The sequence below is a fragment of the Astatotilapia calliptera genome, chromosome 6 (assembly GCF_900246225.1).
Source record: "Astatotilapia calliptera chromosome 6, fAstCal1.2, whole genome shotgun sequence".
NCBI lineage: Eukaryota > Metazoa > Chordata > Actinopteri > Cichliformes > Cichlidae > Astatotilapia > Astatotilapia calliptera.
The window spans coordinates 37,026,499-37,040,421 of NC_039307.1; the positions used below are offsets into that span (position 1 = coordinate 37,026,499).

The 13,923-nt window shown below is 40.0% G+C and overlaps 1 protein-coding gene across 1 annotated transcript in view; it reads left to right on the forward strand.

Annotated features, from left to right (window-relative positions):
- gtpbp2b (GTP binding protein 2b) overlaps positions 1-13,923 on the forward strand; it is a 30,113-nt gene that overhangs the window by 7,255 nt on the left and 8,935 nt on the right. Inside the window, exons 4-8 of the mRNA XM_026172014.1 lie at positions 1,098-1,209; positions 1,428-1,625; positions 2,768-2,942; positions 5,728-5,947; positions 8,951-9,086. Coding sequence (XP_026027799.1) covers positions 1,098-1,209; positions 1,428-1,625; positions 2,768-2,942; positions 5,728-5,947; positions 8,951-9,086 — 841 coding nt within the window. The remainder of the gene's footprint in view (positions 1-1,097; positions 1,210-1,427; positions 1,626-2,767; positions 2,943-5,727; positions 5,948-8,950; positions 9,087-13,923) is intronic.

Consider the following 13,923-nt stretch of genomic DNA (forward strand, 5'->3'; position numbering starts at 1 on the left):
TCCATGAATCCGTACAGTCTGGCTTCAGAACACACCACAGGACTGAGACTACTCTTATCAAAATAGCTAATGACATCATGACAGATGATTTTGGCCACATCAGTATCCTCAAGTTCCCAGATCTTTCTGCAGCTTTTGGCACTTGTTCTCACACCATCCAGCTTTCACATATATCCAGATATCTTGTCCTCACTGGTACTGTAATCTCCTGCTTTCAGTCCTACCTCTCCAACCCAACACAGTTTGTCAGATGGTCTCTGCCTGTGTTGTTACACACAATGTTATCTCAGCACCAAACCCTCCACCCAGTTCCCCCCGCAATTGCTTGTCAAATGTCTGCATTGCTTCAGAACATGGATGTCATCTAACCTACTTCAGCATCAATAGTAATAAAACTGATCTCTTGGTTCTGGCCCCCAAAGCCCTACTGTGGAAAACTGGTGTTCCACTCATTGTCGCAGACAGACGCCTCCTCTCACTTTCCCCAGAAGTTCACAACCAGGGTGTTGTTTTGGACTTTGGCCATCACTCACTGACTCAGATAACTTCATCCATTAAGGCTTTGTCACCACCTGGCTGGATTACTGCAGTCGGGCCCTGTTCAGAATGTCCAGCAACCCCCTGGACAGGCATTGTCCAAAACTCAGCACTTTCTAACACACACTAAGCTCTGGAATTAGAGAAGGTTCAGTATATCAGTATTGATTATTAAATATGTAATGCGACATATCCCATCGCAATCTTACTTAAAGTACAAAATACCCAACTCTATGCTGTACTCACCATTAGCAGTCTTGCTAATCTTGAATGTTCTAATGTTTGTTTGTTTATTTAATTGTTTTTTGATAGTAATGTAAAGCACTTTTAATTTTTGTAGTTAACTTTCCACACATGACACAGAATGCCTAATTACATTTTCTTAGGTACATAAATCTACAATCATTAGGCAGGTTTCCAGTCACTGTTTGAAATAAATTGAAACTGGGAGAAGCCGTCTAAGAAAAATTATTACTGCTTTGCTCAGTAAATTGATTGGGATCAGTGTAAACTAAATGAAAATTGAATGATAAAACTTAAGTCTTTTTCTTTCATTTCAGAGTCGGGGCTGACATCACTCTCCTCCGAGAGAGGGAGGTTGACTACGACTCAGACAGAAACACGCGCAAAATTGCAGAAGTCCTTGTTCGAAAAGTTCCTGATGATCAGCAGGTAAGAGTCTGTCTGTTACACATGGTAGAGGAAAAAGAGTCCAGTTGAATCTGGCAAAACAACAGTGGTGTCACAGCAATACTCTAAAAAGGATCACAGCATTGCCCATTTAGGCTTTAACTATAGAGAGCACCAAGGGTTCTTTTTTTAAACAGTGCTGTTTAATGGTTATGAAAATATGATCCCATTTTCTGTCTTGCTGTTTTGGTCTGCAACAGTTCCTGGATCTGCGGGTGGCAGTGCTAGGCAATGTGGACTCTGGGAAGTCAACCTTGCTGGGTGTCCTGACACAAGGCGAGTTGGACAATGGACGAGGCCGTGCACGGCTCAACCTTTTCAGACATTTGCATGAGATCCAGACCGGACGCACCTCCAGTATCAGCTTTGAGATCTTGGGCTTCAACAGCAAAGGAGAGGTAATCCCTTTGCCACTTAGGATATTAGCAATATTCAGAAGTTTACATTCACTATGGACATGAATTCATGCTACCTTGAGGCTTTTAGTGATTTCTTTGAACTGTGCTTTTTCCAGGGTGGAATGATTGTACAGTATACATCTTTAATGACTTTATAAACAACAAATTTAAATCTTTTAACAAGTGGTGTAGAGGGTTCTAGTGTCTTTTAACTTGATATAAATTTCTTGTCACATTTTTGGAGCATGCTTTTGGAATGGATAAAGCAGGCCAACATTAAGCTTCAAGGAATGGTCTTTGCCACACCCTCAACACAAAAATATAAATTTGTGGACTATGCTTAAAAGCCAAATTGATTTCAAGAAAATCACTTCAAATACTCTAAAATTCTAGAGAGTGGTCTAATATTCAGCCAGAAGTAGGCCAGGATCTTTTTAATTGCTGCCAGAAGCATCTGGTCAATGTGGGACATTTAACTTTTGTTTGCTCTGTTTTTTGAAACAGCTTTGTAACTTTATTTAAAGTTCAGTTTGAAATTTTGCATAATGCTCTTCTTTTACCATTGCTAAATTATTTAGATATGTTAAGGACTGTATTCTGTTATCTTTTGTTTATTAGTAGGTTCTAAAATATATTTTGCCTTCACAATCTCTAATGAAATCCTGAAAAAAAAATAATAATAAAGATTTATGGTGTATAACAATTTCACCTTTAGAAGCCCAAAATTACCATCATGCCCATGACGAGTGTATGGAAACTTTTCATTACAACTATATATCAGATATTGACTAATTTATTTCATGGGTCATATTTCTGCTTTGTAGATTGGCCTCTCACCATAGTGTTAAATGCAGTGTGTCAGACACAGTGAAGAACTACAGCATTTGAAATTTGGCAAGTATATTTTTAATGTGCTGCCTAATTGATTCTCTACCTGACTCTTAAAAATCAGTCAGGTAGAGAAAAAACACTTTGTGGTTGTTGTTGCCATTGCTGCACACCACAACTCAGGGTATTAGCATATTTATATTTGTAAACAATCCCTGACAATAAACAATCAAACTGTAAAAACAAAACAAAAGACGTGTTTTATTTCAATTCTGTCCTTTGGTGCAGCCTGTCTTGTATGTTACCTGTAAAAGGTTGTGAACTACAGTGAGTCCAGGACAGCTGAGGAGATCTGCGAAAGTTCTTCCAAGATGATCACCTTCATCGACCTTGCAGGACACCACAAGTATTTAAAGACCACCATCTTCGGCCTCACAAGTTATTGCCCTGACTTTGCCATGCTGGTGGTGAGCGCTAACACTGGTATTGGTAAGTAGCCTGTATTTTGTTTTTTGTGTTTTTTTTAATATCTAAAACCTGTGGGTAAGCCACAGATTTACATATCCAGTCAATTGAGAACATGCAAACTCCAGAAAAAATGGCCCAGGAATACCAAGAACCTTTTTAGAGACTTAACAACTGCATCACTATGTCCAAAAGATAAAAATTCTATGTGTAAATTTTGTAGGAATATTGTTTCTAGTTGGACGTGATTGTAGCAGGGTTCTTTTGCTCTTCCAGTGCCTTAACGCAAACTGATACAGTGGGGCAAAAGTATTTAGTCAGCCACCGATTGTGCAAGTTCCCCCACCTAAAATGATGACAGAGGTCAGTAATTTGCACCAGAGGTACACTTCAACTGTGAGAGACAGAATGTGAAAAAAAAAAATCCATGAATCCACATGGTAGGATTTGTAAAGAATTTATTCGTAAATCAGGGTGGAAAATAAGTATTTGGTCAATAACAAAAATACAACTCAATACTTTGTAACATAACCTTTGTTGGCAATAACAGAGGTCAAACGTTTACTATAGGTCTTTACCAGGTTTGCACACACAGTAGCTGGTATCTTGGCCCATTCCTCCATGCAGATCTTCTCGAGAGCAGTGATGTTTTGGGGCTGTCGCCGAGCAACACGGACTTTCAACTCCCGCCACAGATTTTCTATGGGGTTGAGGTCTGGAGACTGGCTAGGCCAATCCGGGACTTTCAAATGCTTCTTACGGAGCCACTCCTTTGTTGCCCGGGCGGTGTGTTTTGGATCATTGTCATGTTGGAAGACCCAGCCTCGTTTCATCTTCAAAGTTCTCACTGATGGAAGGAGTTTTTGGCTCAAAATCTCACGATACATGGCCCCATTCATTCTGTCCTTAACACGGATCAGTCGTCCTGTCCCCTTGGCAGAAAAACAGCCCCATAGCATGATGTTTCCACCCCCATGCTTCACAGTAGGTATGGTGTTCTTGGGATGCAACTCAGTATTCTTCTTCCTCCAAACACGACGAGTTGAGTTTATACCAAAAAGTTCTACTTTGGTTTCATCTGACCACATGACATTCTCCCAATCCTCTGCTGTATCATCCATGTGCTCTCTGGCAAACTTCAGACGGGCCTGGACATGCACTGGCTTCAGCAGCGGAACACGTCTGGCACTGTGGGATTTGATTCCCTGCCGTTGTAGTGTGTTACTGATGGTGACCTTTGTTACTTTGGTCCCAGCTCTCTGCAGGTCATTCACCAGGTCCCCCCGTGTGGTTCTGGGATCTTTGCTCACCGTTCTCATGATCATTTTGACCCCACGGGATGAGCTCTTGCGTGGAGCCCCAGATCGAGGGAGATTATCAGTGGTCTTGTATGTCTTCCATTTTCTGATGATTGCTCCCACAGTTGATTTTTTCACACCAAGCTGCTTGCCTATTGTAGATTCACTCTTCCCAGTCTGGTGCAGGTCTACAATACTTTTCCTGGTGTCCTTCGAAAGCTCTTTGGTCTTGGCCATGGCGGAGTTTGGAGTCTGACTGTTTGAGGCTGTGGACAGGTGTCTTTTATACAGATGATGAGTTCAAACAGGTGCCATTCATACAGGTAACGAGTGGGGGACAGAAAAGCTTCTTACAGAAGACGTTACAGGTCTGTGAGAGCCAGAGATTTTCCTTGTTTGAGGTGACCAAATACTTATTTTCCACCCTGATTTACAAATAAATTCTTTACAAATCCTACCATGTGGATTCATGGATTTTTTTTTTCACATTCTGTCTCTCACAGTTGAAGTGTACCTCTGGTGCAAATTACTGACCTCTGTCATCATTTTAAGTGGGGGAACTTGCACAATCGGTGGCTGACTAAATACTTTTTTGCCCCACTGTACGTTATGAACAGAGCAGGTTTCTCTTTGATTGTGTAGGGTTTCATTTGATGAAGACATTATCTAGGAGTTAGTTGGATAAAAGAGGTGTCATGACGTGGTATAAAAGATACAAGAAACAAATGAGATGTGTTGTCTGTCCAAACACACTTGTATTCTACCTGTCGGGATCACTTGGAACCCCGGGCGAGCAGATACTAAAAAGTACCTGGTAACAGGAACTAATGGAAAACCCTATAAAAACTGGCAAACCGTGCCGACTTGCTCTGAGTAGGTACTAATGGAAAAAGGGCTTTGAATTTTGTTTTTATAATTATTCTTTACTTGCTTTCAGACCATTATGCGACCATCTGCAGCTGCAGCTGAAAGAATAATAACTAAAACTGCGTTATGCAAATTTAAACATTAGTCAAACAGAATACTCATCTACACCTCATCAGATTCTTCCGTGACTTAATGATAGAGGCATTGACAAGTCTGTTAACACACCCAGCATTTTTACAAGCTTTCCTTCATGTGTCAAATAGGCTACACTTTAGTGATAAAGCACCTCTTTTCTGGTCTTACTAACCTATAACATTTAAGACACAGAGTGATTTTAACAATAATCGACTATACAGTAATTTTTTTCCTCTCCACTTCTAATCCTGGTTACCAGTGTTTGGGTAAGTGAATCCAGATAACTGACAGATACTCTAGGTATGTTTAACTCACTTCATAGTACAGAGTCCAGGCCTCTGACTACTTTCTAGGCACAAATAATTTGAATATTTAAAAATTAAATAGAATTGTTCTCACTTGGATCCAACTGCCTTGTAACGTTTAGATTTCCTATGCACATAAGATGCGAAACATCACAAGACAAGTGTTCTGGGTAATTGAGTATTTTATTTGTTTCCTTCATCCAGCTGGTACAACTAGGGAACACCTGGGCTTGGCCATGGCGCTGAAAGTTCCTATCTTCATTGTAGTCAGTAAAGTGGACCTGTGTTCCCGAGGCACTGTGGAGCGAACAGTCAGACAACTAGAGCGAGTTCTGAAGCAGCCAGGCTGCAACAAGGTGCCCATGGTGGTGTTGAACCCTGACGATGCTGTGAGTGCAGCACAGCAGTTCACCCAGTCCACATGGTGAGTAAAAATACTCAATACTTATCAGCTACTGTGTATGGCGGGGAATAGCTTAATTGTACAGTGTATACAGCAGTATAAACAAAATTCACTAATATATAGATAAAGCAGTATATAGTGCTGCAGAAATGATAAGTGAAGGTCATGGAAATACTGCTACGATACACAAAGCACAAAATAACTGTTCTATAATGGATGATAACATTTTCGGAAAACTTGTTTAAAGTCGAATTCATAAATCGCATTGCATTTTGGGTAATCACCACAATGTTGTTGTTCATGCACATCCAAAGCAAAGACTGACACCAACAGGTAATACGGAGGAAAATAAACTAATGAACACTAATATTAATATTGCACTGTAATAGTGACCTTGCATGGTCTACCTACAGTGGGATGCAAAAGTTTGGCCAACCTTGTTAATAGTCATTATTTTCCTGTATAAATCGTTGGTTGTTACAATAATAAATGTCAGTTAAATATATCATATAGGAGACACACACAGTTAGGGCTGGGCGATATGGCCTAAAATCCATATCGCGATATAATTTGAAGCACGTGCGGTAACGATATATATCGCGATATATTCTTTTCTTCTGTATAACATATTTTCCGCACTATAAGGCACACTTAAAATCCTTTAATTTTCTCAAAAATTGAGTGTGTCTCATGTATGAATTCTGGTTGTGCTTACTGACCTCGAACCGATTTTGGCGTGCAGAAATCTGTTAAAAAATGTTTTGATGGATTGTCAGAGCATTACGGCTGCCGTAGTAAGGAGCTTCGCGGAGTAATCCGGGTCCAAAACTCCGTCTGCTTAGGTCCCAAAGTCAAACGAACACTGAGAGAAAGGAGAATCATTTCTCCTCTTATCCGTTCGTACGGATTTCCAGCACCCGTACGAACCCTGAAAATCATCAGCGTTGCTGCTTTAGCAGGTGTAACAATTAAGTTTAACATCCAGGCATCCACGAAAACAGAATTTATTAAATTTAACGGAGTTAGAAGTTAACAGGAAGTTAGCTCGCTAGTTTCCACCTAAACATGACATACCATGTTCTGACTGAGAGATTTTTGAAACTAATTAAAACGTACAGCTCTGCTACCACTTCCAACATAAATGAAGACAGAAAACTAAACAGCAGTGGCGTTTGCAGGGTTACTAAAGTTGGACTACCTGGTATATAATGTTGTGCTACATGATTGCTAGCGACACAGCTATGTTAGCATAACATTAGCACAGTGAAGCTGGAGGATGAACGCCAACTTTTTTCCACTCGATAAATTTATTTATTTAGTTTATTTTATCACTACCTGTCATTTATTGCAGATTACTTGTATTTGCTTAATTGTTTACTAAATGTTTGAGGTGTGAAAGAAACTGCAAAGTATGGGTGTGTGTGGTTGAAGGATGTGTTCGTGCATGTGCGTGCGCGAGAAGGGGGAGGCGCGAACAGTTTTCTTGTAAAACAAAGGGGGGCCTAGCAAAAAAAGTTTGGGAACCACTGGTTTAGGGGAAGGATAAAGAAAGCTGTCTCAGAGATTTAAGCTGTCTGTTTCCACAGTTAGGAACATATTGAGAAAATGGAAGACCACAGGCTCTGTTCAAGTTAAGGCTCAAAGTGGCAAGAAAGTGACCAAGAAAAATCTCGGATAGACAGAAGTGATGAATGGTGAACAGTCAGAGTCAACCCACAGACCAGCACCAAAGACCTACAACATTATCTTGCAGCAGATGGAGTCACCGTGCATCGTTCAACCATTCGACGCACTTTACGCAAGGAGATGCTGTATGCGAGAGTGATGCAGAGGAAGCCTTTTCTCCGCCCACAGCACAAACAGAGCCGCTTGAGGTTTGCTAAAGCACATTTGGACAAGCCAGCTTCATTCTGGAATAAGGTGCTGTGGACTGATGAAACTAAAATTGAGTTATTTGGGCATAACAAGGGGCGTTATGCATGGAGGAAAACGAACACAGCATTCCAAGAAAAACACCTGCTACCTACAGTAAAATATGGTGGTGGTTCCATCATGCTGTGGGGCTGTGTGGCCAGTGCAGGGACTGGGAATCTTGTCAAAGTTGAGGGACACATGGATTCCAGTCAGTATCAGCAGATTCTGGAGACCAATGTCCAGGAATCAGTGACAAAGCTGAAGCTGCGCCGGGATCTTTCAACGACCTGAAACACTGCTCAAAATCCACTAAGGCATTCATGCAGAGGAACCAGTACAACGTTCTGGAACGGCCATCTCAGTCCCCAGACCTGAATATTATTGAAAATCTGTGGTGTGAGTTAAAGAGAGCTGTCTATGTTTGGAAGCTATTAAACCTGAATGAACTAGAGATGTTTTATAAAGAGGAATGGTCGAAAATAACTTCAACCACAATCCAGACTTTCATTGGAACCTACAGGAAGCGTTTAGAGGCTGTAATTTCTCAAATATCACTGTGTGTGTCTGCTATATGATATGTTCAACTGACATTTTTTATTATAACAACCAACGATTTACACAGGAAAATAATGACTATGTAGTAGTTGCACTAAACTGTATTGTAAATCTTAAAAGTAAAAGTCATTCATACATGAAATACTTTTATGTCTTTTGTTGTGGCTCAGTATTTGATTACAGCACTTTGTGTTCTGTTGCAGGAGCAGGAGCTTGTAGTTACTTTGTTCTCCATTGATACTGGTCAGAGATTTGCACAACAACTTTTATGTGTCTGAGGTGTAACATTGTGTGTAGTATCTGTATTATCCCATTATCAACTTGTATTTCTATTAAGAACGGTTTTGTGTTGGTGAATTCACAATCTATTCATGATCGTGAATTCACTTATCTGTATGTCCACAGTGGAAAAATATTACACTTAATGATGTACTTAATTGAATTTTCACTTCACTGTGTGTGTGTGTGTGTGTGTGTGTGTGTGTGTGTGTGTGTGTGTGTGTGTGTGTGTGTGTGTGTGTGTGTGTGTGTGTTTGGCTGGATGCACATTTGCAGCATTACACCCATCTTCACCCTTTCCAGTGTGTCTGGTGAGAATCTGGACCTCCTGAAGGTTTTTTTGAACATCCTTCCTCCACTGAGCAACAGCAAGGAGCAGGAAGAGCTGATGCAGCAGCTCACTGAGTTTCAGGTATCCAAACCCACGTACACACATGTGCTTTTTTTTCCATCACTTCTTTTTTTTTTCATTTTTTATTTTTTTTATAAACAATCATATATCTATGTCTATACATACACATTTATATACCTAAATAAGTATATTCAGAGGAGGGGGAGAGGGGGAAAAAAAAAACCCCAAAGCAAACAAGTATTTAACTGTAGCTACACCAAATAGTGCCATTACTGGGTCTGGGGGGAGCTGTTTTTTTTTTTCCAACAATATCTTTATTGCGTTTCAAAATTACATACAGAAATTGGAGTACTTCCACAGCAAAGGAAACATCCAGGGCAGCTAAATTATTGTATAACAGTCAATCGCCCTCCCTTGCAAATCAGACACTTATAAGATGTTAGAGAGCAACAGTTAAGTGGAAGTACAAACTATATCACCTGTAAATAATAACTTAGTCAAACAAAGGAAAAGGAAAACACAACCCCCCCCCCCAAAAAAAAAAAAAAAAAATTATATATATATATATATATATATATATATATATATATATACACACATACACACATATATATACATACATATACATACACATACATATACACATATATATACATATATACACACACATATATATATATATGTACATAAAAATATATAAAATAAGCTTCTCTATTTCCAAGGGTTGCTCAACATCAACTCGGTTACACTATTGTGCATGGTTCAAAGTTACAAACTCAAATGTACAATTCACACAGCATTAAAGATCAAGTATAAAAGAGATTAATTTAGGAAACTGCAGAGGACCACCAACATTTACACCCCATCTGCCCCATCCACCATACTGCCAAGATCCATATTTCCCATATATTGCATAAAGGGACCCCAGATGTTTTGAAAAAGTGGTAGTTTCCCCTTGATAATGTAAGTAATTTTTTCCATAGGTAAAGTTGTGGACAATTCCTTAATCCAGTTAATGTATTTTGGTTTACTGGTCTTCCTCCATGAGAGTGCTATGACTCTTTTTGCCAGCAGTAGACATAAGTCCAGGGCGGTAATTACCTTTCTAGACATAAGATGTCCATCAGGATATAACCCTAAAATAAAAAGTTTAGGGTCAAGAGCTAGTTGTGTACCCAATATAATATCCAGGCTAATAATTTCCCGGGCTTTTCCCCTTGATCATAGAATGTCTGTTTAAGACGCAAAAGATGTGAGGCTGCCTTAGAAGCAGAAAGTTCATTATACTGTGTTCTTAGTAACAGAAGCTTTTGATGGACTCTTGGACAAAAACTTTGAAAATATTCTCCCTCAAGCATCTCAATCTCTGCCTCCAACTTTTTTGTTTTCTGATAAGTTTGCTTTGCTCTATAACTTGTGAAGCTAATAATCTGACCCCTTATGTAGGCCTTAAAAGCTTCCCATCTTGAGCAGGGTGATGTTTCATCCCTATTAGTATAAAAAAAAATGTTTATTTGGTTATCTATGAAAGATATAAATTCTGAGTCTAGGAGCCACTTTTGTTTAAATCTCCACCTAGGGGGATCTCTCTTCAGTCGCAAATCTTCATATATTAACGAGTTTGGCGAATGGTCAGATATTAAAATATTATCATAGTGACAGTCCTTTATTTTATAACTCAAATTGGCAGAAACTAAAAAGTAATCAATACGCGAGTATGATTTATGTGTATGTGAATAGCAGGAGTATTTTAAGACCTTAGGGTTCATATCCCTCCAAATATCCCTCAGATCAAGTTCTTTCATAAAATGTTGAATAGTTTGCCTACTTTTAGGATGAGAGAGATCAATACCTGAGCTCCTATCCAATTCTGGGTTCAACGTACAATTAAAATCCCCTGCTATAATAAGGCTACCAGACAGACATGATACTGTAAGAAAAAGATTATGAAAAAACTTTGGGTCGTCAGTGTTTGGAGCATAGATATTTATCAGGATTATTTTTTCCGTAATAAGTGTGCCCTGTAAAATAACATATCTCCCAGCCTTGTCTTTAATAACCCTTGTCACCTGAAATGATATAGATTTGTGGATCAAGATCATAACACCTCTTGCCTGAGAAGTGAAGGGCGCAGAATATATACTGCCTTGCCACCTCCTCCTAATCTTCGCCTCTTGACTAGACAACAGGTGCGTTTCCTGTAGCAGCATGATATCAGAGTGCATAGAGTTCAGCCTAGACATTACTTGTTTTACCTTCTCCAGTTTTTGTAGCCCTCTGCAGTTCCAAGAAGAAATTTTAATTCTTATCCCACCAGACATAACATATAACACTGAATGAGCTTCCCAACACATTTGAAATATTAAAGGACAGAGAAACAAATAATACCTGAATGTCAAAAACTACATCCATAACCATGAATACTGAATATGCCCCTTTAACTTGAACTTGGGCACCCATTTCCCTCCCCCTATACATATTGGCACCTGTCTAACAGCTAAAGGTTGTTCCACCCAAAAGTGAGGATCAACCGACTGTGCCTGAACACTTTTCCCTTACCCCACCCCGCTATGCAAACAAAAAACTCGTTATTGAATACGATAAGAAAATCAGGGTACTAATAATGGCTGTGAGCCTCTGGACCAATAAACAAATAAATATAACAAACTGGCCTTTCTCTCTCTCCCTCTCACTTCTTTTTAAACTTAAAGCTCAGTAATCACCCCTCCATGCCAACACACTGTAGTATGACCATGATTACATCATCTCACCCCGGTCCACTTTCTGACCTCAGAGCCTTCACAAAGTTCTCCGCTTCACCTGGCAGGTTAAAGATGCGGGACTGGCCGTTGTGTGTCACTATCAGTCGCGCAGGAGGAATCATGCCGTACCGGATACCCATGGAGCGAAGCTGTTGTCTCACGGCGTCAAACTCTTTCTGTTTTTTGTGCACTCCGGTCGCTAGGTCCTCATAAAATCTCACCGGGCGATTCTTGAAAAGAATCTGTCCCTTTGCCCTGGCAGCTCTTATCACGGTCATTTTATCCTTGTAATTTAGAAACTTCATGATCATAGTCCTTGGTGCAGCGGTATTTGACATATTCTTCTGGCCGACCCGATGCGCTCTCTCCAGCGTCAGAGTGGTTCGTAGCGGCGCCAAGTTCAGAGCCTCCGGTAGCCAGCTTTCCAAAAAAGCGCACGCGTCTTCTCCTTCTGCGTCCTCGGGCAGGTTAACAAGTCTCAAGTTAGATTGTCGCGATCTGGTCTCCAGATCCAGCACTTTGTCCTCGAGGTTTTTGTTGTTATTTTCAAGAGTCCGTACCTTTGCTTCCAAGGTGGTAATGCTATCTTCCGCTGCAGATATCCGGGCCTCCGCCTCGCTGACCCGCTTGGCACACTCATTAACATCCTTCCTCACGGTCTCTATTGCTGACAAAATACCATCAAGTTTGGAGGAAAAATCGGATTTCAAGCTTGCAATAGCCGCCAGTATTACGTCTGAGCCTTCGGCCGTCTTTTCTCTCTCAGTCGGCTCATCATTTCCCTCCTCCACCGCCTGGCTAGCGTTAATATTAGTCTCGCTATCTTCACGGCTAACGCTAGCTTCACAGCTAGCCTCAGAGTTCAACTTAGAAGTGAAGTCAGATAATTTTGATTGAGTCGGTCTACCAATGTTTTTCCCGGGTTTCCTTTGCGAGAGAGGCATCACAGCTGTCCTAGGTGTCGTTCAATGTCTAACAAACGAGTATTATTCAGGATTTTACAGAAAGATAGCGGAGCAGAAGTGTGCACGTCCTTTCAGCCAGCCGCCATTACCGGACCCGGGAGCTGTTTTTTAAAAATATCAGACAAAGTTTTAAATATTTTAGACCAATAGGTAGCGATATTAGGACATGTCCAAAACATATGTGACAATGAGGCAGAATTCTGGCCACATCGATCACATCTTGAGTCAGCCCCTGGAAACATCCTTGAAACCTTCAATTTAGACAGATGGAGCCTATGCAGGACCTTAAATTGTAGTAGTCCGTGCCTGCAGCAGACAGAAGTGGAGTGAACCAGTTCCTGTGCCTTAGTCCATTGATCTTTAGTGATGTTAGTAGCCAGTTCTTCACTCCAAGCATTTCTCAAGTGGTCCAATGTAGTTGTACTGTCTATTTGCAAAAGTTGGTTGTAGATCCTAAAAATGGCTCCTTTCTTTAGCCGGTTCATTAGGAACAGATCATCTGAAACTAGCTTTTGTGGTTCATTGGGAAAGGATGGAAACGTTTCTTTAATAAAATGATGTATTTGTAAATACTTGAAAAAATCTCTGTTTTCTATGGAAAATTTTTGCTGAAGTTGTTGAAACGAAGGAAAAAGATTATCAATAAACAGATCCTTGATTGTGTGTATCCCTTTGGAAGTCCATAGCTGGAATGTTAATCCTGAGAGCAATGTGTATGCTTGATTATGAATTAATGGTGTAAAGATTGAACATTGACGCCAATGAAAATGCTTTCTAATTTGAGACCAAATTTTTAGTGAGTCAGACACTACTGGATTTTTACATTTATGCTTACCCAGATCTGAGTTTGAATGAACCAAAGATTTAAGAGTATTAGAGAAAAAAGTCATACTTTCCATCCGTTCCCAATCAGGTCTATGTTCCCCGCCCCAGAATGACATACAACGTATATTACAGGCCCAATAATAAAACTGAAAACAAGGCAACCCCATTCCTCCTGTAATCTTGAATCTTTGGAGAAATATCTTTTTTATTCTGGGTGTCTTCTTGTTCCAGATAAACTGAGAGATTAACTGGTCTATTTTCTTAAAAAAAGTTTTTGTGATCAATATTGGGATACATCGAAACAAAAATAAAAATTTGGGTAAAGTGCTCGTCCTAATGATATTT